We start from the raw sequence: 24,655 nt of genomic DNA, 5'->3' as shown, positions 1-24,655 counted from the left end.
ACTGGAGCTGTCAGCACCACTTCAGCTGTCCAGTAAGGAGCCAGTCGCCACCCCAGCACCCACGTAGCTTGACTTGCTCCTCCAGAGACAAGCTGCCCCTCCTCACACAGAGAATAGCACTCCCTCCTACACAGGGCAGCCTGAGACCAGAGTAGCTGAGGGTAAGATGACCAGCAAAGCTGCCTTCCTTTCCTTGAATTCAGAAGTGACCCTCAGGCGGGCCATGTGACCTCTTGTGCCTCAGTTTCTTCCTCTGTCAGAACAGGGATTATGTAAGGACAGGATATTTGACAAGCACCTGGCACACATTCCCCTCCAAGGCCCAGCCACCGATGACAAGGACAGCAGCTGACCCTGAGCACTTGCCACTGAATTTGCACTCTGTTAATTTTCCAGTCTGTACCCACACCTCAAGGGAAACCGAGGCCCAAGGAGTACCTGTTGAGCAGCCATGGGTGGGCGCAGCAACACCTGCCTAGCCCAAACTTCGTCTGCAGAAACCCAGTGATGGCCACCCCACCGCAGCCCAGTGTGTTGGAACAGAATGCTAGGAATGACCATCCAGGGTCACTCAGAACACTGATGGGGTCCCAGAGCAGGGTCAGCAGAGGTCTTTTCTCTACCCCCGCACTGTGGAAGCTTCCAGGGCCTGGTCCTAGGCAGCAGGTGACAGTGTCTGGCTCTCCACAGCCGGGTCAGGCAGGTGCTAATTCCCACCCGCTTCTGCTAATGCAAAAATAAACGCCAGCTGTCGCGCAGATCTCAGCCTCTATTTTAGTTTGGGCGTTGGCACAGGCCCCTCGTGGGCAGGCAGAGAGGGTGCTGAATAATGGTTGTGGCCACTCCCTGCCCTTCTGCAACTCAAGGGAGGCATTTCAGGTTAGGCCCTTGGGTGTTGGTGGCTGCTTAAAAAAGTGACTTTGCCCCAGGAAATCTGGACTGGTGCCAGGTCACCTGCACAGCCTCAGTCATGACACTGGAAGTATTTGACACTGCAGGAAAACCAAAACAGGGCCACTGTGTCCCTCATGGCCCAGCCACTGGTAACTCACACCTGCCCCACCCCAGTTGGTCATTCCCGAGGTTATAGATCCAGACTGGCCTCACACCAGACACTGCCTCTTCTGCCTTCTGCCTGGTAACTCTGGACAGGCATGACCCTTCGCCAGCCTCAGTTTCCTCATCTGTCCTGTGGGAAAATGGACTTTCCCTGCAAGGTCAAGGCAGAGAGAAGGGAGCAGTGGTTAGCACCAAGCTTGGGGACACCCCTCAAGTTTACCAGGTCAGCTTGGGGCTTTTCTTTCTAACTACTTACTATGCAAGAACTAGGCAGGTTTGGGAAACTGAGGCAGGGAGTGGCAAGATAAGGGCACCAGGATCCCATGGAGAATGAGCCATCCTGGGTTGCTGCTTTGATCCTGCTGCCAGTAGATATACTTGGGGCTGGTAAACACCCAGGTCAGAGTTCAGCCTGGGACACGGAGGTAAACATGACAAGCCATGATTCTCCATGGAGCTGACAGTCTGGGAGTGGGGGATGGGGGAGTAGGCAGAGAGATCTCATACCTAGGGACCACAGACACACATGGCCTGAGGAATTCCAAAGACTGCAGCTGTGGAGGGGCCCTGTGGCCTGGACTTTGAGGAATGCACAGGAGAACAGGTATCTGAGAGGAAGTCACAAACACACATGAGCTGAGCAGTTGCACAGAGCCCCTGAGGTTTCTGGGCCATGATAAGAGAGACCTTCAGAATGCATCTAGAGCTGCCTATCAGAAATGGACAAAGCAAGAGGAGCTGGTTTAGAAGGCTGGTGGGAGACAATGAGTCTCTGAGGTAGAACCAGATGACCTGGTTTTAACCCGTTCCTGGCTCCCTGGTGTAGGAAGTAGGAGGCACCTGGGAGTAGGGTCAGGGCCTAAGATCCAAGTCATGGCTTCTGCATGGGGGCCTAACTGTGCGTTGCCCTTTCTGCAGCCATACCTGGGTCTCGACAAGAAGAAGTGATTGACCACAGGCTCACAGAACGCGAGTGGGCAGAAGAGTGGAAGCACCTCAACAGTGTGAGTGCCCAGGTGGGGTTGCCAGGCCCTTGTGACTCCCACAATGTCTGCACGACTCTGGAACCTAAGGCTGGGGGGTGGCGACCAACCCTGGGTCTGGGCTTTTCTGGGTTCGGCAACTCCTACCAGCATGCCTACTGGCGGCCCACCCTTTAATGTGAGCATCGTTGTCCACTGTTAGCCTGTCAGGATACTGCCAAAGAGTAGAGACAAGGACTTGAACCATGCACACAGGCTCTTCCTCCTCTATTATTTCCTGCAGAGTAGAGCCCCAGTGATGTAGGACATCTTTGTAGTAGTTGCCTGGGCCCCTGGTGAGGCCAGGTAGACCACGCCTTAATGATCCCAGGAACCTCCACTCCTCTGGCCACCATGCACCTTTCTTGGCAATGTCCCCAAGACAGATTGCTCTCAGAATTTCAAAGGAAACACCCCCAGCCCCTACCCTGCACCCAAAGAAGCTCCCACTCAAGTTGGGTGCCCACAGGCACTGGGAGCCATTTCACTGTGGGGAGCCAAGGTAGATTTCTGTGCCCCACCTTCAGGGATGATGAACTGGCTCCCTGACCATCCCCTCCATATTGGATGGCCACATCTGGCCTCAGCCCCAGTTCCAACGTACTGAAGGCCCTGCCACCTGCCTGCAGCTCCTGAACTGCATCATGGACATGGTAGAGAAGACACGGCGATCCCTCACCGTGCTGCGACGGTGCCAGGAGGCCGACCGAGAGGAGCTCAACCACTGGATCCGGTGCTACAGTGACTCTGAGGAGGGGAAGAAGGGCCCAACCCCCATCTCTGCTCGGTCCCTCAACAGCTGCAGTGGCCCTGAGGGGTCTCAGCTAGGTGTGTACCAAGGAAGGACATGGGGACCTGTAGTGAGCTGTTGCTGGCCCTACACAGTCTCTGTAGGATGCCACTAATTCCCCAAGAAGCTAGCCAATACTCGGTCCTTATTTAAACAGAGACCTTCCCTTGGAAAGGGCTGGACCTCCCAGAGTCTGGTAGGAGGCACCTAGGGGCTTCTATTTACCTATCCGTCACCATAGTAACCACAGAGATGAGGGGGGAGGTCCAGGACATGCCCGGAGCCCGGCCTAAATCCTTGTTTACTGTCTGTAGAGTATATGTGCCACTCGGATCCCCTCATTCTCCTGATGGCATTCGAAACCCTCTTTCCCAAGGGGAATAACACTTCTTGCCTTCAGTCCCGGGCCAGAGTGGAAGAAGGCAACTGATGATGCCATCTTGTGTATGACACTGTACCCCACCCCCTTATTTCAGATGTTCACCGGGACTTCACACCCAGGACCCTGTCTGGCTATATGCCTGAAGAGATCTGGAGGAAGGCTGGTAAGTAGGACAGACCCTAGGAACAACCGTAAGAAGTGTCTGTGACTCAGATGGTCTCCACACACGGCACTGGGATTTACACATTGGGTCACACACAGGGATATGTACAAAATGCATGTGTGAGCACACAGACACACACAGAGAGACAGACAGACAGAGACAGAGATTGTGAATTAGATATTAACAGGTATTTACAACCAAGGTTCACATAGTGTACTTCTGGCTCCCGTGGATAGGCCCAAGCAGACCTGTTGTTCCCAAAACAGGTCCCTCACAACAGTGACCTGCCTGAAGCCTGTTAAAACAGAATCCTGGACACTACCAGAACCTGTTAGACCATACTGTGGCCCTTAGCCCCTGAAGATGCACTCCAAAGTAAGAACCATGACGCCGGCAGGTGGAGGTTGAGCTTTAAAGAGTTTACCCATGGTTCAATTCATCATGACCAGGGTTGTGTGTGTGTGTGCCCAGGACTCACCCACATACCTTTCAGCAAAGGAGAGGAGTCTCAACTGTGTCTGTGTGCATCCACACAGTGTATGGTAGGCGTGTGTGCACACAACTGCATTTACACTCCCGCTTAAGTTGTGAGAGTAGAGGGTCTGGAACCCCAGGGGAGCCAGCCAGTGCGACCACCATCCCACTTTTGTGCTCCACAGAGGAAGCTGTGAATGAGGTGAAGCGTCAGGCGATGTCAGAGCTACAGAAAGCCGTGTCTGACGCCGAGCGCAAAGCCCACGAACTCATCACCACAGAGCGTGCCAAGATGGAGCGAGCCCTGGCCGAGGCCAAGCGACAGGCCTCAGAGGATGCCCTGACTGTCATCAACCAGCAAGAGGACTCCAGCGAGGTAGGGCCAACCACCTCCAGGTGCACTGTGTTCTGTGGGATGACCAAACCTGGGCTGGGACACCACCCTCGTACAACCTCTAGGCCTCGTCAGCTCTCTGCCCTCAGTGGCCATGACTGTCACGGGTGCCACAAGCAAGCATGCAGTTCACCTCTGACTGTCAGTAAATACAGACACACAGGAGGCCTGGTAAGGTGTTCCTCAGGCCTTCCTAACTTGCAGGAGCCGTGGCTAAAGGTCCAGAGAGTAATAATGGCTTGCCTGGGGTCTGACACATGATGGGGCTCACATTCCACCGAAGTGTCGATGTCAACCCCTCTGTTCTTCAGCTTTCTAAAAGCAAGAGGTTTAGGAGACTTTTCAGGACTCCAGAGCCTGCCTCAGCTCTTGGGGTGCAGGTGGATGCTCACTGAACAGGAAGAAGAAAGCCGAAGAACTTTCTGGGTGTCTGAGCACTGTGCTCAGTCCAGCAGGGTGGGTGAAGGAAGGTTTTTTTGAAGACTTTCCTCTGCTCCAAAAGTGTGGTTGGCAGGACATAAGAGAAAAAGGAAAGACCATTCTGGGAAAGTAATTCATAGGAGGCCCTTTAAGAAGGGCCAGGTCAGGCTGGAGAGGTGGCTCAGTGGTTAAGAGCACTGACTGCTCATCCAGAGGTCCTGAGTTCAATTCCCAGCAACCACATGGTGGCTCAGAACCATCTATAATGGGATCAGATGCCCAGAAGACAGATACAGTGTACTCATATATGCAAAAGTAAATAAATAAATCTTTAGGAAGAAAGAAAGAAAGACAGGCCATGTCTCTGACATTGGAGAAACAAAGCCAGGTAAATCTTGGGGCCCACTGGTCCACCATATTAGCCCAATGGATAAGCCAAAGAAAGACCCTGTCTTAAAATAAGGTTGACAGCGATCAGGAATAACATCAGATACTGTCCTTAGGCCTCTACATACATACACACTCATGTGCACATGCACACAAACATACACACACAGGTTCTCAGAGTTGTCATTAGATGGGCAAAAAGTCAACCAAATGTTGGGTATTTGGAGGTGAGGATAGTACCTCACTAGATGTGGCACCCGAGTGGACCTGGGGAAGGGGCATAAAGAGCCATCTGGTGGAGAGGCCAGCAAGGCCTACGTGGGTGGAGCAAGGAAGCTGGGGAACAGGCGGCAGAGGTGAGGTCAGAGACTTTAGAAGCCAAATAGAGACAAGAAATAAGCTTTGACTCCTGAGGCAGGGACAGCCTCTCTGTTCCACAGCCCTGCCACCTCCCAGGGTCAGCCAACCCCTCAGAGAAATACAGTCAGAAAGGGGACTTCTGATCCATGACCACTTTTCCCAAAGGGACCTAGGGACTGCTTGACAGCTCGGTTGTCTCTGGGGGCCTTGAGTCTTTTTTTGTTCCCCTGAGTCTTGGCAGCTGGGAGTAGATGCATAAGTCTCCTCTGCAACACACACACACACACACACACACACACACACACACACACACACACCACTCCTTTTCATCAGTGGGCAGGTTATCTGGGAATGTGAGGTCTGTCCTGTTCTGACTGTCTCCTTCACCCTTCTCCACATCCAGAGCTGCTGGAACTGTGGGCGAAAGGCCAGCGAGACTTGTAGTGGCTGCAACGCCGCACGCTACTGTGGGTCCTTCTGTCAGCACAAGGACTGGGAGAAACACCATCATGTGTGTGGTCAGAGTCTGCAGGGCCCCGCAGCTGCAGTGGCTGACCCACTGCCCGGACAGCCTGAAGCCACTGCCAGCCCCAGCGAAGCCGGCTCAGCAGGGCCCTCTCGTCCCTGCTCTCCGGGCCCACCAGGCCCACTGGACGCTGCTGTGCCCCGCTGACCTCCAGATCTGACACCCAGCCCATGGACCCCGTGCCCTGCCAACCTCCCGGCCCCACCGTGGCCCACCAGTTGCCTGGAGCTGGCCGTGTGGAGCCACTGCTGCTACTGCTTCCAAAAGAAAATACAGATCCAACAAAACTGCTTTCATGCAGCCCCAGCTACCTGACTAGGTCTGCCAGGACCTCTACAGCCTCTCTTCGCAAGCACCCTCAGAAACCACCGCAGAGCTGCAGACGGTGGCACCAGCAGGAGTGTGGCCAGCTCCGCCACTGTCTGTCCCCTCTGTGTCTGCCTCTCTGTGTCTCCTGATGTCTTCTTCTCCTTCTGTTTTCCCTGACTGACCCCGTGTCTCTGTCTTTGTAAAAGTCCTCACGGTCTCTCTGTCATTAGAGAGACCTAACTGGTAGCTTTTATTTTCCATGAAGAACTTTTGGAGATTTTGCATTGTTTTGTTGGCAAACAAGCTACTTAGAAATGGACAAAGAAGACTGTGGGGGGGGGGGTTCTCCCCCATTCCTCATTAGTAAGGGAAGAAACTGTGATTTTTCTATCCAGAGTTGCTGTATTACCCAGCTAGCCCTGGGGGGATCGGCACACGCAGCAGAAATGATGAGAACAATTTCAATTTCCAACTCAAGTTGCAGTTTTCATTTCAGGTTTTATTTCTTTTCTCTAATATCCAACTCTTTGGCTTTAAGTGAAAAAGAAAAAAGAAAAGAAAAGGAAAAAAAATCCAAAAAGTTTTTTTTTAAAGCAAAAGAAACACACCTGTAAACTACCTTGCCAGCTAGTCAGCCAAGAATGCCAGACACACCTCGCTCCAAAGGAAACCCAAAAAAAACAAAAAAAAAAAAAAAAAACAAAAAAAACAAAAAAACGCAAACTCAAGAAATCAAAATCCAAAATTTATTTTTATCACTGCCAAAGTATTTTCTTCATGGTCTCTCCACCCTGGGTTGGTTTGGATGTCACTCTTTTGATTTTGGTTTTGATTTTGTCAGGGGGTGTTGGGATACTGGGATTTGGTGGGTTGGGCCAAGAAGAAACCTTCTGTTCCTTTTTGACTGGTGGGCAGCATCCTTGCTGGGCAGAGCGGTCGGCAGCAAGGCCACGTGACCCTCAGCACCACATCCAGAAGCCCCAGTCAGCGTGAGCCCAAGCATTATGTGCCCTAGGGTATGTCCATGTATCCCTACACGCAAGGGTGAGACCTCCATCTGTTCCCACACTTTCCTGGAACTTCTCATAAGTCATTTCCGCTTGTGGGGGAAAAAAAAAAGTGCTAAAGTGTTCTTCCCAGAGAGAGCACAATTCCTAAATGAAACTGTGACAATCTTTCGGGTTGATTCTTGACTGCTTTTGAGAGCATAAGGAGACGGCGAATCACGCTTTCTCGGTTTTTCCCTCCTCTACCTCTCTGCTCTTCTGTCCCACCCTACCTCCATCTCAGCCCTGTCGCCCCGTCCCCAGTGTCTTGCTGTGGCTACCCTCATTTCTTTCAGACTTTTACAGAAAAAAAGAAAAAAAAAAAAAAAAAAAAAAAAAAAAAAAAAAACCACAAGAGCCAGCAGCCACCCTCACGTCACCTGGAAGACTCAAGCCCAGCTGTACATAGTCCTGTGTTGCAACCCTGTTGTCAGCCTCCAGCCCCGAGGGTGATGGGGGTGCTTGCCTGCCTACACTCCAGCCCTTGCCTACCCTGCCCTCCACCCGCTCGACTCCCTCAAGGATTCAAGCTGGAAATGAAGGAAGAAGGCTCATGCCTGTACCAAACAAAAAGAGACAGCAGACACAGTCCAGGTCTGCACCTCTGTTAATGGCTTCAGCAAGCAGCGGGCCTAGCGTGCAATATGGGGGAATCGCTCCTGAACCCTGGGCCCAGGGGGCCCTGCCCAGAGCAAGGTGTGCAGCGTGTGTTAATGTGAATGTAAATAGTCTCCACAGAGGTCCCAACCATGCCATCAGCACAGAGGAGATGTTTGCCAAATAAAAAGAAATTAAGACAAACCACAGAAGAATGTGAATTTTAGGAAACACTTTGGAAGGAATCTGAGCTGTGGTCCTAGGGGCTTGTTTGGTGGCTGGTGTCTCGTCACAACAATGTAAATTGTTCTCTAACAGAACATTCTATGGAAGGATCCTGTTAGGCACCATCAACCTGGTGTTACCACGGAATGGAGCCTGACAGCAACTCTTGCTCTGAAGGCCAAGGTAGATCTCATTCCCTAGAAGGCTCCTGAGGCCACTGCCCTCCAAGGCCACAGAGATGTATTTGTGGGGGTTTCAGAGAAGCCAGGACACATGGTGACCACCCACCCTTCCTTCTAGTGGACCAGTCCTCCTGAGCGTCTGCCTGTGAACACTTAGTCTGTGTGCTGGTACAGACCTACCTCCCGTCACAAGGAGCATCCCTGGATTCCACTCCCAGCTGTACCCCGTGCGGTCCTCTTGTCTGCGCTGCCCCACACTGCACTGCCCCACAGCATGCAGCATCCTTGGCCCCTTCAGAAGGGCAGGCCAGTGACCATTGGTAGGAGAGAGTTCTGGGTGATGGGGTGGTGAGCACCATGTTTGTGGGGAGAAACAAAGTTAGGCCCTCAGGGTGTGCTTAAGAGCCGTAGTCTCTAGAGGTCTGGGCCAAGAATCCTAAGGTGGCATCCCTGATGACTTATGTCCCTGGTGTCCGGTCTTCAGAGTGCCTGCTCCTATGCAGTCCAGCCATTCTGAGGTATGTCTCAGAGGGCCACCAGTTTGCTTTAGTTCCTATACCTCCTTCCTTACCCTTTCTTACCCACTTTTTAGGAACAAGGGGGTCCACCACATGCAACAAAACACTGCTCAGCCAAATTTGTCTCCGCGAACCAGGCTACATATTTAGGGTTCAGCAGAGACCCCCATCTATACCCTAGCTGTTGGGAGCGATAGCCCCTCAAGGCAGCTGTTAGATGACATTCCACCACAGTGAGTCTCTTGTGCATGAGATCTGGCCAGCAGCTGTACACTTCGAGAGTGAGAGCCTGGCAGTCTGCTGGGTAGATAGAGCTCAGGAGTCAGGGCAGCTGCAGCATCAGGCTGGCAGTGAGATGGAGCTGTGAAGGGTTAGGTAAGGAAACCAAGGGCTGGAAGCAATCGAAGGGAGTCCCAGGTGTATTGTTGAGTTCTGGCTGGATGTCAGCAGTGTCCCCTGAGGCAAGGGGGTGAAGGGTAAGGTGGGGTTGCTAAACCAGGTGCTAAGGCCCTGGCAAAGCTATGGGTGCTGCGCTTAGACTCCAGCTACTCAAAGGCCTTACAGCAAAAGCAAACAACCTCACAGATTTGGAAAGAACAGGGTCTGTGGGTGTTCTTTATTGGGAGGTATACCCTGGGTGGCCATAACCACAGCATGCCCTCGGTTTCAACCTACAGTCTGCCTAAGGCTCTACACAGAGCTGGGGGTATAGGGGGGCATGGTGCCCCATCCCTGACTCCTGCTACCTTCTCTAGTTCTCAAACCATGGACCCAGGAACAAGTGCCAGGCCCTGCCCCCTGGTAACCACAGCCAAACATGAACCAAACCCGCTAGGGGATGTGGCTCTCACAGTCTTGCTCCCCAAAACCCCCAAATCAAAATACCACTTTACTTCCTGTTTTGTGGCCAAAGCTAAATCAGGAAGGCTGAGTGGGGAGGGCAGGTAGCAGGTAGAGCTCTCCAATCCCCCAAGGTCCAGACCAGATTCTATCTCATGACCTTATGACTTCTTGGTACAAGTCTTGTCTCTCCCACCCCTCCTCTCATCTCCTTCCCTGGCCCTGCCTCAAACCCAGACTGGCCTTTCCCTGAGGGCTGCCTAAGAGGCTTCTTTCTAACATAGTCCTCAGATCTGCACAGGAGCCAGTGACTCTGGTCCCACGTGAGGTCACAGCTGTATAGGAACAGGCTGGAAGATACCACAGATCAGGTCCCACTGCCTGACAGGGGGGTGCCAAGGTAAAAAGAGCCAGTCCTCATAGGAGGGCCCAGAAGGATTCAGTCAACAGGAACATCTGTCAGAAGACCTGGGAAGGTCGTTGATGATGGAGGAGGTCAAGAATGGGAGGCAGGGCCGTGAGCACTATTATCTTGAGGTGACAGTGGACAGGAATTAGGATGAGCCCCAAAGTTCTCATTTAGCTTCTCCAAATAGAGCATTAGGCTGACACCAAAGTATCGTCTCTGGCATCTGCCTGTCCAGTCTTCTACTCCTCAGCCTAACCTCATGGATAGGCCAACGCTTTCCTGAGCTTGTCCTGACTTGCACTGCCATCTTCCCATGAGTCCATTTGCCTCTGCCTATTCATCTTCCTTCACCTGCCCTTCCAGCCAACTACCCCCATCTGTCTATCTTGACCCATTTGCAAATCCATCTGTCCACCTGTCCATTGCTCCATCCAAACTGTCTCTCCAGCCCACCACTTCAACATACCATTCCCACATCCAAATGCCTTCCAGCCCCATGCAGACAACCACCTCCAGGTCCATGTTTTCTATCATCTCTCTATCTGCTGTACTCTGAGTTGTATCAGCTCCCACAGTGTACCAAAGACACCATGCCCCCTCTCTGCTCTAAACTGGCCAGGGCTACTCTAGGAATACCTACCCACAAGGCAACATCCCGCCCCCCACCCCCAGAATTCTGCCCCACCATGACGTCCAGACACTTCCAGAAATATGAGTTCTTACTGTAGGCATTGTGGACAGGTTGGACATGTTCTATTGACAGCTATGACACATCTGGAGCTCCTTGGGGAGAGAAAGGAGCAAGAACTGTGCTGGGAGCGGGTCTGTACAGGTGCTGACATGCTCTGAAAGGCTGTTAGGCAGCCATGTTCCCTGAAAGTAGGGCAGTCCTTGTCTCTAGGAGTCGGTCCAGAAGAGGGATCTCTGAAGAGGAGAGCAAGCCAGGGAGGGCCTCCCTTGAGATAGGAGTGCTTTTAGCCTCGTGCCCCAGGACTCTGCACTATTCCCGTCTTCTCTGTCAGGGTCCTAAGGAGCTCAGAGTTGGCCCTGTACAGTCTGCCCCTACTAAATCCATCGAGGACATGGAGTATTTGCTGGGTATCTAGGGCCATCCACAAGCTCCCCTGGTAAGCTGTTGCTCTTCCTGAAGCTCCTACTATGTAGGGAAGTTTCTGAAACGAGGCTGGGGAGAGACCCCCTGGGTTACCATCATGTTGGCAAGAGCCAGAGAAGATAGGGAGAGAAACCTGACGCGAACTGGGCTCAGGGGAACTGTCTATTCCTGGAGACAGCTCACAGACAAAGTCCAGGTCAGCCAACCAATGACTCGCACAAGTCCCCAAATTCTAGAAAACTGTCTTGTTTTCTGTTCCTTTCCCTTCAATTCACTTGGCCCTTAGGGTACCAAGCCAGACTGGGAGATAGGAATGAAGCATCTGACTCCAAGTATGGCCTGCCCATCACATCCTCAAAGGCAACGGCTCCTGTTCCCAACCCAGACGAGAGGCCCGGCAGCTCTCGGCTCATATCTGGAGTGTGTACCGCAGCACACAGCCTGCCGGGGGAGCCGCTGCTTCTCCCCTACAGGAGCTGGGAGAGTACTCAATGTTCTGTTCATTAAAAAAGCTGTGTTTCACGGCCCTCCACGTCTGGGTGCTATGTCCCGCCACCCACCGCTGTCTACTGCTGTCCTAGATCTTTGCCCTGTGGGCCACGGACACGGTGATCAGGTTAATTACTTCTGTGTAATAAAGTAAGCGTTTGCTACGATGCCTCTGCTGCTCCTTCAGATCATCGCGCACACCAGATCACCACATTCAAAGACCTGATGCACAGGCAAGGGTCGTCGTGATGTTCAGTTGTACATGAGACTTAGGGCAGACAAAGGAGGGGGAACTTCAAGCTTTTGTGCTGCTGCTATATCCTTGGCAAGTAGGGTCCATCTTGGTCCTTAGCCTTATGGAGGTTTTTTTTTTTTTTTTTTGGGAAATCTTGGACCCCCAAAATGACCCTGCAATTCAAGGGCCTGACCTATAGCTTACCACTGGAGCCAAGTTCTTTGAGCTGTCCACACGAGGGAGATGGTGAGACCTGACTGAGAAAAACAGCAAAGGCTTGAGGGACACTGAGGGGACAGTTAAGACCTGAGGGGACACTGAGAGCCTCAGCAGAAAGACCCTTCTCTTGGTCTGCTCCTGTGGCTGCTGTGTTGTGGCTGAAGGGGAGCCCCTCTAGAACCAGACACCAGCCATAGTGCTTCAGGCTGCACCGGTAGCTGCCTGGAGGAAGCGGCTGTCATTAATACTGCCCCAGCTTGGAACATGGTGTATTTTTGAAGGCATTGTTGGGAAGGCCAGCATCGGGGTAAGCTGTCCCTAGGCCAGGCGCCTGGCTGGAGCCCCACTGGGCCTGGTGTGTCAGCAGTCTCAGGATACCACGGAGAGGAGGGTGACAAGCTTTTTCCACTGCAGACACTGAGCTCGGGAGAGACGGGCCAGGGCCTGAGCTCCATCCAGCCGGTCTTGGCTTGGGAATAGCCTGCCATGTTCTGCCTTCCACGTGGAAGTACAGGAAAGACCCAGGCTGGACCACAACAGAACTTCCTACAGAGGTGTAGGACATGCAGGAGGACAGCAGTGCCACTTGTCTATCCCTGTCAGCCCATGCTGTATGGTCAGCTTGTTCTCTGTGTAGACGTGAATGCTGCCTCTGGGCAGCTCTTGTCTGCCAGGAAAGACCTAGGGAAGTTACTGAAGCAGGGCTGGGAAGAGGCCAGTGGTCACTCGGTCTCTACATCTCAGGTCATGTGACCAGCCTCAGACTATCTCAGGTCATGTGAGTATGCCACGGAGTCCTTCCTTATGAGGCATGGGACCCGTACCAGTTTTTATTACTATTGAGTTATTTATGAGAGAACCTCAGTCTGGATCCCAAGCTGGCCTTGAACTTGTGATCTTCCTGCCCCGGTTCTGAGTAGAAGAATGAGCCAACACATGAAGCATGATACAGTTTTCAGCCACTTTGGAGAATAGAACGAGTGAATGAGTGGTCAGGCTAGGGTCAGAGGCCCACAATTTCCTAGGGCAGCACCAGCCAGAGCTGCTCCTGCCTCAGCCTCCCAACCCCTCTGCCAACTCCAGGATGTGGGGAACATCAGCCACCAGACTCCACTTACATTGTAGCTAAACTAAACCCATCTCGTACCCGAGCCCAGATTCTCAGAGAGATCCTATTGCCTAGCCTGAGGGCAGGGTCACAGAAGTGTGACTGTGGATGTGAAGATATGGGGTCACCTAAAACTCCCTGCAGAGCCCTCTTGGGGTCCTGTCAACACACACAGCTGATTCGAAGGCTCGGCAGAGTAGCCTCATGAAGCGTCAGTACCCATGTCTAGCCAAAGGACAGCAGTATGCTTCTAGAGCCACCCCTCTCCTGGAACCCCCAGGAGTCAGTGGATGCAGGCCGGCAGCGGTCCTGGGAGGTGAGACAGCTGAACGGGGCTGGAAACTGCGGTACCTCCCTGCACCGCCAAGTAACCATCACCCAATTCGTACAGCTTGACCTGAGCCTTCCTTGTGGCAAAAGGAACCATCCAACCAGTGCCTGAGTTCAATAGGCTCCCATCTTAGAGGTGCCCTGAGGGGAGGTGGGAAGGGAAGTATCTTTGAGAAACTCGGGGCTAGAGCAAAACATGGAACTCTGCCCTGGATTATCCTAGGCCTCAGCTCTTAGCCATCCAAGGGGCTGTCGGGGAGGCTTGTTCAAAATGACCCAGCGTATCCAGATTCCCACGGTGCCACCTCTCCCTGAAGTCTGTTCTTTTCATAGGACAGTTAGGTAACTTGAACAAGACCTGATTGTCGGTTAGGCTCTATTGTCAGAGCTGTGGTCAGGCACAATGCATGCACCAAGGGACAGGCAGACGCCAGGGAGCTCACTCGTGTGAGTAAGGCCCTGCCCACCTGCTCTGGACTCATCCTCCCTTCTCTAAGTGTTTTGGGGTGCTGCTGATAAGGAGGCCAGAGAGGAGATCTACAACCTTTGACCCCTCTGGTTAGTAGCCAAGCCCAAGCTGGGAGGCCTTTGTAGTCTTTAGTGCTTTAGTGAAAACAGCCGGTCAGGAGGACTTAAAAGGAAGGCCACAGGGCAGAGGCAGCTGTGGGGGTGAGTGGAGCTGAAGAGCTGAGGTTCACCCAGCCTGCCTTGCATACCCATGTGGCCCTACCTGGACAATGAGCTCTTCCCTCCCCCCACTGAAGCCTGGCTCCAGACGGTCTCCTCAGATCCTGAGGCCCAAGGCTGGGGGGCCTGGGACAGAACTGAAGAGATCTCTTTGGTGCCAAAGGCTGAAAGAGCAGGAAGTGACAGGGAAGCGGAGGAAAATGAAGATGCAGGCTTCCTGCTCTCCCTGCTGGAGCCAGAGAACCTGGCCAAGTCCCCAGTATACAACCAGGTAGCACCCCATCACAACCCGTGGAGGCAGGTGTGGATTTGGGCATGGAGTGAGGGGCACAGGTGACGGAGGGGGGTTAAAAGACCCAGTGCTTCAGACCACAGGGGCCTGACTAGGGGAAGCTATCCTGGAAGGGAGAGATGTCAGGGGCTTCTGGGGTCTTAGCTCCTAGTCCCGGACTGTGGCTATAGGAGGGACAAGTTAATCTAAATCATCCCCTAATAACTATGACTTTCTGCTGGGGCCACACCTGCCTTTCATTCTAGAAGGGTCTGCAGGCCACCTCAAACTTACTGTGGAATGGCCAACAGGAGTTAGAGGCCATCAAGCTGAAGCTGTGGGCCATGGAGCATGCCGAAGCCATGCCAGAGCCACCCTGTGTACAGAGGAAAGCTACCAAAGAAGAGAGGGCTGAGGTCAAACAGTTGCTGAACCCTGAGACCATAGGTAGGAACCTGAGACCCTTGCTGACCCTGTCCCCAGATAACAGATGGACAACTGTCCTTCCAGGTCCTTGACCACTCAGCTAAGACTCTAAACCACACCTTCTCTCAATGGAGAGGTACTTGGCTTGGGCTCCATGAGTACTATTGAGGGAACATTCTGGATCATACCCATTATCCACAATGTGACCTTGGGAGCCTGGGTGACCTTCCCTGGGGTCATGAGGAGTGGGCTCCTCAATGAGGTCCTTCTGCTAGTTCTGAGGTTCTCCCTACAGGCTGCTGCTTCTCTGTGGCCCCCAAGGAAAATGTGGAGGCTGACCACAGATCTGTCTATGTAGGCAACGTGAGTAGAAGGAAGGGACGGTCACAGCCTTCCTAGGGTGTCTGCCCCCAGTTATGGCATTCAGCTGGGTAGACACCTCAGTAACTGCCCTGGGTGGGGCTGGCTATGAGTTTGAGGCAGGAGGCTGTAGGGTTGTAAATGAAAGTATCTGCAAGACCAAAGTAGGAGGCCTGGTTCTAGCTATAACACAGGGAAGGTAAAACCCACAGGCCGAATAGTGCCCAGAACTTGACCATTTAGTTGAAGGTGAGGTCACGCATTCAGGTTTTCACCATGAGCTGAAATTGGGAGCCCCATGAGATTTGCTGCCTTTAATGGGCCGCACACCTGGCATGAGCTAATACCTGGGACCCAACCAGCTGTTCACACAGGAAACACTTAACAGTCTCTCAGCACTAAACCCTGGGCAGGAGTGGGTAAAGCTTCAGCCCATTCCCAGCCAGGAGCCAACCAACCTTGGGGGTCCTTCCAACCCTTTTCTGCCACAACCACCTCAGCGGGAGGGAGGCGGAAGAGCTCAGAGATCAGCACTCACACCAGGTACCCTTTCCGAGAGCAGGTGGATTATGGTGGTTCAGCTGCAGAGCTGGAGGCCTACTTCAGCCCCTGTGGGGAGATTTACCGGGTCACTATCCTGTGCGACAAGTTCTCTGGACACCCCAAGGGGTCAGTGTGGGGCTATAGCAGGCTGGGCAGTGTGGGTGGGGCTGGCCCCTCACCCCTGGCTCCATTGTTCGACCCCTCTGTCCTCCCCCAGCTATGCATATATAGAGTTTGCTTCTCAGAGCTCTGTCAAGGCTGCTGTGGGGCTGGATGAGAGCACCTTCCGAGGTCGGGTCATCAAGGTATATTTCCCCGGAGTCTCCAAGCGCCTGTGGGCCACCACTGAGTCTTGCACATTAACTCACAAAATCTTTCAACAGGCTCAGAGAGGTTAGAATGCCTGCCCTAGAATACATCATTACCCAGCCTGACCCTTTGGGCATCTTAGCTGGTTGGGCATTGATCAGAGTTAGGAAGTGAAACTCTCAGAGCCTGGGTGGGGCTTGGTGTGGGTGGGGCTTGGTGTGGGTGGGGCTTGGTGTGGGTGGGGCTTGGTGTGGGTGGGGCTTGGTGTGGGTGGGGCCCGGGGGAATGATCAGGAAGATGCTGGCCATAACCAGTATGTCGTATGGTCACAGTTGCATCCAAGTGAAGGTAGAGGAATGGTTTCAACCTAAATGATATTACAAAGTTAGGAACTGGTCTCAGCCTGGGCCCTGGCTTCAGCCCACCCTAGCCAGGATGCAGAATAGTGTCTTGGACCATGGCATGGGTTCCATCTAGGTACTTCCCAAAAGAACGAACTTTCCAGGAATCAGCTCCACAGACCGTGGTGGGTTGCGGACACACTCGGGCAGCAGGGCTGCCTTCCTGCACGGTAGCCTCCATCGAAGACCTCGATTAAAACCTCATGGACCGAGCAGGTAAGTGGGCCCAGGTGGGGAGTCTGAGTCTGGCGATCTGAGCAGCAAGGTTCTTGGAGCCTAACCCTGATGCTGGCTGTGGGCACTCTGAACAGTGTCATGCTAAGGGAGGACTATTGTCCTTCACAAGAGCCATAACTGGTCAGGGCACTTGGCAAGGGGCTGAGGGGAGGACTCATGGTTTCTACCAGCCTGAACAGGCTCTATGTAACCTCCCTACCTGGTAAGGCTACTTCTGCAAGTGACATGGAGGCTGGGATGCACAGGAGGCCCTTCTGGCCTGCAGCACAGGCTAACTCCTATAAATAAGGCTGCAGCTGAGCCCATGGGGCACATGTGACAAATTCTAGCCCCAGGATTCCCTCCTTCTCTAGAGCCACCCCCTCAAGAAAGCAAGGAGCCCGAGGTGTCCCCAACAGTTCCTGGGCGATTTGGTGGTAACTTTAACCCTTGCCCTGATAGTCTCCAGGCCTATCCCCTCTGAAGGCAACTGAGCTGCCTTTGTTCTCCCCACCCCTACCCCCAACTCTCTGCAGGGGCCGTGGACGAGCCTCGCTATGGTTCTCACCATATTGAAAGGATAGCCCAGTTTTAAAAGTGGGGCCAGGAACTGGGTCAGGAGTAAACTGCTGTCTCTCCACTTCCTCCGATGGGTCTTCAAGCCTGGCAGCCTACAAGTGCCTTTGAAGGTGCCTAGATCACCAGGTCCCAGTGGGAAGGCACTGGGCAGGGAGATATGGAGGGGAGAGGAGGCTCGGGGTAAGCTGGAATTGACATACTCAAGTACTTTTAAAGAAAATAGACGTGTGTGTTAATAGTAAAATATAACTTATTAAACTTGAATATATTTTAAGAGCATATAGCCAGTCTCATTTCTCGATGCTCCCTCAGATACAGGTGCACACTACTCCTTCTCCATGGCTCTCCACAGAGAGGGTGGTAATGGGATATGCCATGAGACCAGAAAGGGAGTTCTGGCTTGGCCTTCTGATTCAACAAAACATGAGCAAAATTCCAACTCCGTAATTCTTCCTTCATGCCCCAGATTGGCTCTCTAGATATACCAGAACTTCACCTCCATCCTGCCCTGGAAGTTATCTGAGCTGGTCAGTTCAAAAGCCAAAGTGGGGCCTCTGTGCTGAACTCATGTGTGTGTGTGTGTGTGTGTGTGTTTGTCTGAGTGTATATAATGTATGTCTGTGTGTCTGAGTGTGTGTCTGTGTGTCTGAGTGTATCTGTGTGTACATGCGTATGTGTCTGTATCTGTGTGTGTGTGTGTGTGTGTGTGGCAAAGACAGGTCACCCTGCTCTGCCAGCCCCAGATCTGCCTGGCGCACACACTTGTCTGCACTTACCACCGTGCTGGATGCTAATGTCATTCTTTAAGTCCCAGTAGAGCTGCCATGTACCCCTGCTGCCAGCACCAGGAAGCTGCTCTGAGAACAGGCTGTGCCTTTTTCTAGGTTCCATTCTTGTTTGACCTCCCCAAGCCACTCTCACATGTCCCCTGTCCTCGGTGGATAATGCTCTTCCCCCAGATGCAAGCCTGTGACCTTATTTAAAAGGGATCTCTGAAGAAATATAAGAATTAACTTCAGGTGTGGTGGTGCAAGCCTTTAATCCCAGCACTCAGGAGCACACAGAGGCAGTGAGTTTGGGGACAGCCAGGACTACACAGGAAGATCCTGTCATCATAACTACTGCTACTCCAGGAACATGCCGACTGCCCAGCAGACCAACAGCAGGCGAGGCCTGCGACAACTGTGAAGAGGCAGAACATGAGCTGAGGCTTGCATTGATGTCTGCGGTCAAAGGTCTGAGTCTCTGCAGCTCCAGGAGCCAGCCAAGGCCCCGAGTAGATTCTCTCTGGGCATGCAGGAAGTAGCCCTACCTCCAGCCACCGTGCTAACTGGCCAAGGCCAAGTCTGCCTGTGTTATCAGTAGGGCAGCCCAGGGCAGCCCCTTGAGCCTAGACGCCCTTTTTTATCTTTGGAAACAATTGGCTCTGTCCTGAGCAGCCAGGAGTGACTGCCACCCAGTGGGCAGATGGTGAACAACAAATTGGCCCCAGGGTGGCCTTGCAGGAAGAGGGAGGAGGATTCCTCCTCAGTATCAAAGTGACCTAACAGGGTCCTTGTCAAGGGTGAAGCCTGCAGCTTCAGGACTTCCAGGTCCCTGGTCCAGGTATCCTGAGCCTTGGGCATCTCCCACCCAAGGGATGGCTCTAGTCTTGACATCATTGCTGTCAGCTTAGTAGTTTCTGGTTCTCTTCATGGGAAGGACCCAGGAGGCCTTCCTTTCTGACGGTCCCAGGTCTTTCTGAGCCAAGGACAGAAGTCAGGTACAAACACCCTCAGCACAGCGTCTATACAGCAGCAAAAACCCCACTAGCCCTGCAGCCTCTGCCATGTGCTGTCAATGTCAAGCCACAGCTTCCTCCTCCACAAAGTAGGGCGGCCAAGCAGCCCTGGACCCAGGCGTGCAGAAGGACAGTACCTGGAGGGAAGATAGGCAGCTGATGACCCTATTGATGACCTGCAGCAAATCACAAGCTAACCAGTGCCGCTATCTTGGCCCCCGGGGTAGGCAGCCTGCCAGGCAGGTAGTGACCATGGTCTCCAAGGCCAACCTGCAAATCTGATGCCCACATCCAGGCAAGCAGATCACATTATACACTATTTACTAGAACTTGATAGTGAAGAATCATAACACGCATACACAGTGCACCTACACATAATCTGTCAGAAAACCCAAACAGGAGAAAGCTATATTTCATTGCCTCACTTCTGAAAAGCTGATGTGAGCCGTCCAGGGCTGGCACATCGGCCCAGACTCAAGCTCCTTTCTGCCCCGCCCTCATGTCTGCAAGTCCTCATCTTCACGCTCTCAAGAGGGAGGCCTAACCTCCCGCTTCCAGGCAGGAAGAGAGCCTTGAGCTTACATACCAGCTGGACCTACTTTTAAAGTATCTTTCCTGCAGGTTTCTCCCAGCACCACCCTTTGCGTGCCTTAACTACCTGCCCTGGGAATGGCAGTTAGCCAAGTTTCTCCAGTAAACCTGAGGCTCTATCTGTGAGGGGCACTGGGGAACAAGATGCAGCTGACACTCGGAAGGGTTACCTCCCTTAAAAACTCGAGATCCCAAGATTCCACTGACTAGTGCTCCTCCCTTCCCTTGCCAAACCCAACCTCCTGCTAAAGCCTGAAGCCAAGCACATCTGGGTTCTGTCCACGAGTCAGCTGCATGTTGAACTTCTCAAAGCGACTTCATTTGCCACTTTTATCGATCAGGTGGGTGGTCTGGCTTCTTCCTGCATTTTGTAATGACCTGTGCTCTTGGAGAGAAGCCCTGAGATGCCCAGAAATGGGTTCTCCCACTCCACCTGGCTTGTGTGGACAAGTCTCAGCCTAGTGAGCCCAGGCATGAGACACTCTACAGGGAAGGGGAAGCCAGAGATCCTGAAGACAACATGGAGCTGCAATAGCTAAAGGGGACTCAGGCTAAGGACAGGTCCTCTTGGCCTCTCCCTCTCCCGGGACACCGGCATTTAGCTACACTGTCCAGTGGCACGGAAGAGCCATCTTCACACCTCCACACAGCCACCTGAGGAGAGCCTGGTTTGTCCTCAGGGATGCATGGCCTAGGTGCAGCATTGGGGACCTTGCTGGCCTCCATGCTCACAGACAGAGAGGCTCCTGGAGTTTCTCCTCTGGCACACAGGAAGCAGCAGCCACTTTAACGTTGTGTTCCACGATGCTTTACATCTTTCACCACCTCCTGACGTGAGCACTGGGCACAGCGCTGGGCTAATGCTGGCAACGAATGGTAAGGAGGAGGGTGTGGCTGCCCACCTTGGATTGCCTCCTACCTTGGATTGCCTCCTTTCTCTAAAGCTGGCTCTAGGCTTCCCATACCCCGCACCCTCTGGACCACCCAGCTGCTCAGACAATGGAGGCCCACAGCCTCCTGTATTCAGCATCCTCACACCACCCGGCAGTGGTCACAGCCCCTACATTGCTCCAGAGTCTCCCATCACTCCAGAGACCAGCTAGCAGGTCCTCAGCTGAGCCCCTCTCTACTGATGGAGAAGGACAAAGTAGATCTCATCTTGTGAGGCCTTTAGTAGAAAGGCACAGGGCACACAGCCCTGCCTGCAGGTTACACTCAGGGAACAGAGAGGGAATAAATAAGTATCATCCAACAGGGGTGAACACAGGCTTCTCTTCCAGATGACTGGGGCAGAGGTCCCGCTCAGCACACCTGGACCATCATCGAAGTTACCATGGTATCAAAGGCCCTGAGAAGAGAATCCAGATTTAGACAGGCTATGGCCTTGCCCGACCAGATCCTCAGGACTCTGGGGCTTTTCTAGGGTTCAGGGAAGCAGACTCCATACCCACCATATTGGGTAGTGACGTCCACATCCTGACTCTACAATCCCTGCACAGCCCCCACAGACCTAATATTCCATCGATTTCCCCCAGCATATACCCCAGAGTAAGGTCCAGAGGGAGCAGGCAGGGGTAAGCAATGAGCCCCATGAGCGGGCAGTGTTATCTTTGCCCTGCACAGCTTAGGAACACCTGGGTTCTCTGTCTTAGGATCTAGGTGGACCCAAAACACTTGATGTCTCAGCCAAAGGAAGGGACCACTGAAGGGCCTACTTGTGCCGCCTGTCAACTGAAAGTAGTGATCTGGGAACCATCCTGGAAAAAGAGAATTCTGGAAGCAGGTTTGTAGTGCCTGCATATAAAGTCTATGCCTCCTGATGAAGCACCTATCTGAAGTTTATCCTTGGAGGGGAGACGTCCAAGCCCAACACAAAAGGCACACCAAGCCACATGGGGGGGACATTGCCTCCATAAAGGGTATGGCCACAGCATGAGCCCTTGCTGAGCCTTCTGTAGGTCCTCAGATACCCACAGACACATCTGGGAAACCAGATGGGCGAGCCATGGCCCAATCTACCTGTACACACTAGAGGTCTGCGTCAGCGCTAATTTAGAAAAGTGGGCTGGCTGCTCTGCAGTCGTGACCTCAGGACAGTACTCATGGCTCCCTCACTTTCCTAAAGACCATGTTATCAAAAAGCAGGCCCCACCTAGACTGGATTCGGTCTCCCGGGTTGTAGAAGGGGTTGCACATCACATCTGTGTAAGAGTTATGCAGCTTCCGGAACATCTGAAAGAAGAACCGAAGGCAGTTCAGATGAGCGCCCGAGTGGAGCTGTTGCAGACTTTTTTGCATTCGCAGTGAGGAAAGGGAAAGGGTGAACACCCACCTCAACCCTCTGCACTTACACTGCGGATCTCATTGTCCCGAAGGGCTGTATTGGAGGAATCCACCACCATGACAAACTTCACCTTGGAATTGGTCACGTAGCCATATCTGCATGGCTGGTTAAGGAATAAGCTCTCGAATGGAGGTCGTATGACTGCATATGAACGCACACCCCAAGAGCCTGCAAGCCTGGAGAATCTTGTGAACCCTCATCTCCGAGAAGCCTAACACCTGGAATCACAGGCTCAGGTGGCTATGCAGCAATGTTACAGGTGTGCGCCTGAGCTGGGAACGGCACAGCCTCTTTCTGAACTAATCCTGGGCCTGGGATATAAACTTTTGCCATCAAATTTCTAGCACAGTGACACCTACGCCAATGTCAGCGGGTAGGCTACAGCTAGTCCCCGTGCAAATGTCCTTGGATTCTATGGTCTTAACAATTTGTCCAAAAGGAATGGCCAAAAGTTTACAGGGCCACATAAGACTGAGCCTAACAAGAGAATCTTGAAACGATCGCCCTTGATTCGAAGTTGGTGGCCTCTAGTGGGCAGGAAGAAGCCCAAATTCCCACTATGTCAACTTGCACCCTCCCGGACTCTAGGCCTTGCTTCTCCAGTGGCTCTTCCAGTCAAAGTGAGGGGGGTGCTCTGTGAGTGTAGGAACAGTGCTGAGCAGTGAGGGATACACCTTGTAGTCCTCAGTTGGGTAGAGCAGGCCCAGGTACAGCTCCCTCTGATCCACCAGCGCCTTTCCCATGGCGGAGATCTTCTCATCCACCACATCCAGAGACGTGTGCACCATGTAGTGGAACTTGAGTTCATTCTCCGTGGGACTGCTTCGGATGTACAGAGGGTAATTCTGCAGGAAGAGATGGAGATCCACCTAGTGGGGCTCTAAAGACAATGTCAAAGCACTCCTAACGTGTGCTCTCAGCCTGCCAACGACTGGACTTCTCTAAGATCCACTGCCTACTGAACTGTGGCAGACTGCCTTCAGGGGCATAACCTAACGGAAGGAGGACTGTATGCCATCTGCAGAGAGCACCCTAGAGATATAACCGGGTGGCGTGACACTTGCCTGACATGCACAGGGCCCTAAGTCCAGTTCCCAGTATCAAAAAGAAAAACAATCTTGGACCAGCGATATAGCTCCGTGCTAGTGAGCCGCAGCATCAACCGCTAGTTCTCTCGCCTGTACCAGAAAGGAGGAGGAAGAAGAGGAAGAGAAGATGAAAGCAGTAGGCAGGAAGTGAGCAGAAATGACCCCGGAATTCCGACTTGAGCATGACCTAACATACCCTGACACTCCTCTTCCTAGGATCATCTCTGTCTCAACCGCCAACACACTCTGTAGTGCCATCCCATCACCAGGGATACTAGCTATTTCTTAACGTTCCACAGTGGGGCAGTGGTCTGTTTCTCAGTGCTTCAAGCCTCAGCTCAAATCTTCACCTCTACACCTAAGACCATCCTCAGCCCACAGTCGAAAGCTTCAGTCCTGACCTCCCTCATCCACTGTTCACAATGTCCAGAAATCATGGGGTTTGCTGTAACTGAGTCTCCAAATCGGGACATATCAGCACAGATACTGGACTTCATCATGAGTTTGTCAAGGTGGCAAATTTAAGTGCTTTTTAAATTGAGTTTTGATTTTGGTGGGTTTATTAAGGGTATAACTCCCCTTTTCATACTGACAGCTTCACAGTAGCCTAATCCCTCATGGCAGGTCTCAAAAAAAGCCTCGTAGGATACAGGATTCATACAGCAGGATATTGTGGACCTCTGGAGCTATCTTAGCATCCATAAACAGCTTTCCAGAAGGAAATACATATTTTGACCAGCAAGGATGACAGTTGGGAAGAAAGGATACAAAGGGGAGAGGGACACTGTCTAGCGGTTTGCGGGCCTTCACAGTGGTTGGAATAGAAGGGTGCAAAAAGCATGAAGGGGACTATCCTAAGGCAAAGAAAAGCACTTGGATTCTAGACTGACAAGCCGCGCCAGGCTGATATTTAAATAGCACCGGCTGGGCAGCCGGGGACGGTCCGGAAGGCGGGGCAGAAAGACCGGACACGGAAAGCAGATGAGGCGGTATAAAGAACGCGTAGAACGAAGGGTGGAAGGCTGCAGCGACTGGCTATGCTTCCCGGTGAATCTCAAAACCCGGAGGCCGAGGCCTGCAAGCTGGCGTCAGGCTGGCGGCGGCACACGGCTGTCAGCTGTCAGCGAGCACGGGCAGGAAGGATACTGATCATAAGGGCTTGGCTGAGGCTTGGGAGTTCAGAGTCGAGAAGATCGAGAACATGGCTGGAAGGAGGCTCGCCACCCGCCACCCGCCGTCCGCCGCCCGCCGCCCGCCACTCGCAGCTTCACACGCACCTCCTTGGCGATCACCGCGATGCACACCGCCATATTGGCAGGCTGTGCGCCGCGTCATGTGACCAGATGTGTGGGCAGGCCCCGCCCATTGCCCCCTCCGCCACGGCTCAAACCCCGCCTCTTTCTGCCATGGCTCCGCCCTGTTCCTCCCGTCCGGCCTTGGTCCTGCCCCTTTCCTGTAAGAC

The 24,655-nt window shown here is 53.0% G+C and overlaps 3 protein-coding genes across 10 annotated transcripts in view; 2 read left to right on the top strand and 1 right to left on the bottom strand.

The window, feature by feature from the left end:
* CBFA2T3 (CBFA2/RUNX1 partner transcriptional co-repressor 3) overlaps window positions 1-11,821 on the top strand; it is a 51,001-nt gene extending 39,180 nt beyond the window's left edge. For 5 of the 8 annotated variants that reach the window (XM_080937185.1, XM_080937181.1, XM_080937180.1 and 2 more), the window contains 5 exons: window positions 1,978-2,075; window positions 2,711-2,909; window positions 3,348-3,416; window positions 4,076-4,266; window positions 5,855-11,821. In XM_080937185.1, coding sequence (XP_080793311.1) covers window positions 1,978-2,075; window positions 2,711-2,909; window positions 3,348-3,416; window positions 4,076-4,266; window positions 5,855-6,124 — 827 coding nt within the window. In that variant the 3' untranslated portion in view covers window positions 6,125-11,821. The remainder of the gene's footprint in view (window positions 1-1,977; window positions 2,076-2,710; window positions 2,910-3,347; window positions 3,417-4,075; window positions 4,267-5,854) is intronic. The other 3 variants (XM_080937186.1, XM_080937182.1, XM_080937179.1) reach the window with 1 other exon arrangement.
* Window positions 11,822-14,316: 2,495 nt separating this feature from the next.
* PABPN1L (PABPN1 like, cytoplasmic) lies at window positions 14,317-20,864 on the top strand (the record flags this gene model as incomplete). Its single annotated transcript, XM_080937154.1, has 7 exons — window positions 14,317-14,556; window positions 14,868-15,003; window positions 15,278-15,345; window positions 15,905-16,011; window positions 16,103-16,190; window positions 16,672-16,811; window positions 20,750-20,864. 7 exons carry the CDS (start codon window positions 14,317-14,319, stop codon window positions 20,862-20,864), a joined length of 894 nt encoding a protein of 297 aa, XP_080793280.1.
* Window positions 20,865-20,915: 51 nt separating this feature from the next.
* TRAPPC2L (trafficking protein particle complex subunit 2L) lies at window positions 20,916-24,523 on the bottom strand. The gene is made up of 5 exons (XM_080937017.1): window positions 24,471-24,523; window positions 22,778-22,950; window positions 22,113-22,200; window positions 21,914-21,993; window positions 20,916-21,109 (listed from the first exon to the last, which is right to left on the bottom strand). Exons 1-5 carry the CDS (start codon window positions 24,501-24,503, stop codon window positions 21,064-21,066), a joined length of 420 nt encoding a protein of 139 aa, XP_080793143.1. The 5' UTR covers window positions 24,504-24,523; the 3' UTR covers window positions 20,916-21,063.
* Between the last annotated feature and the right edge of the window lie 132 nt (window positions 24,524-24,655).

Source organism: Micromys minutus (genome assembly GCF_963924665.1).
Source record: "Micromys minutus genome assembly, chromosome: 24".
Taxonomy (NCBI): domain Eukaryota; kingdom Metazoa; phylum Chordata; class Mammalia; order Rodentia; family Muridae; genus Micromys; species Micromys minutus.
Note: the sequence above shows the minus strand (reverse complement) of the source record. Positions and strands in the feature narration are given on the sequence as shown.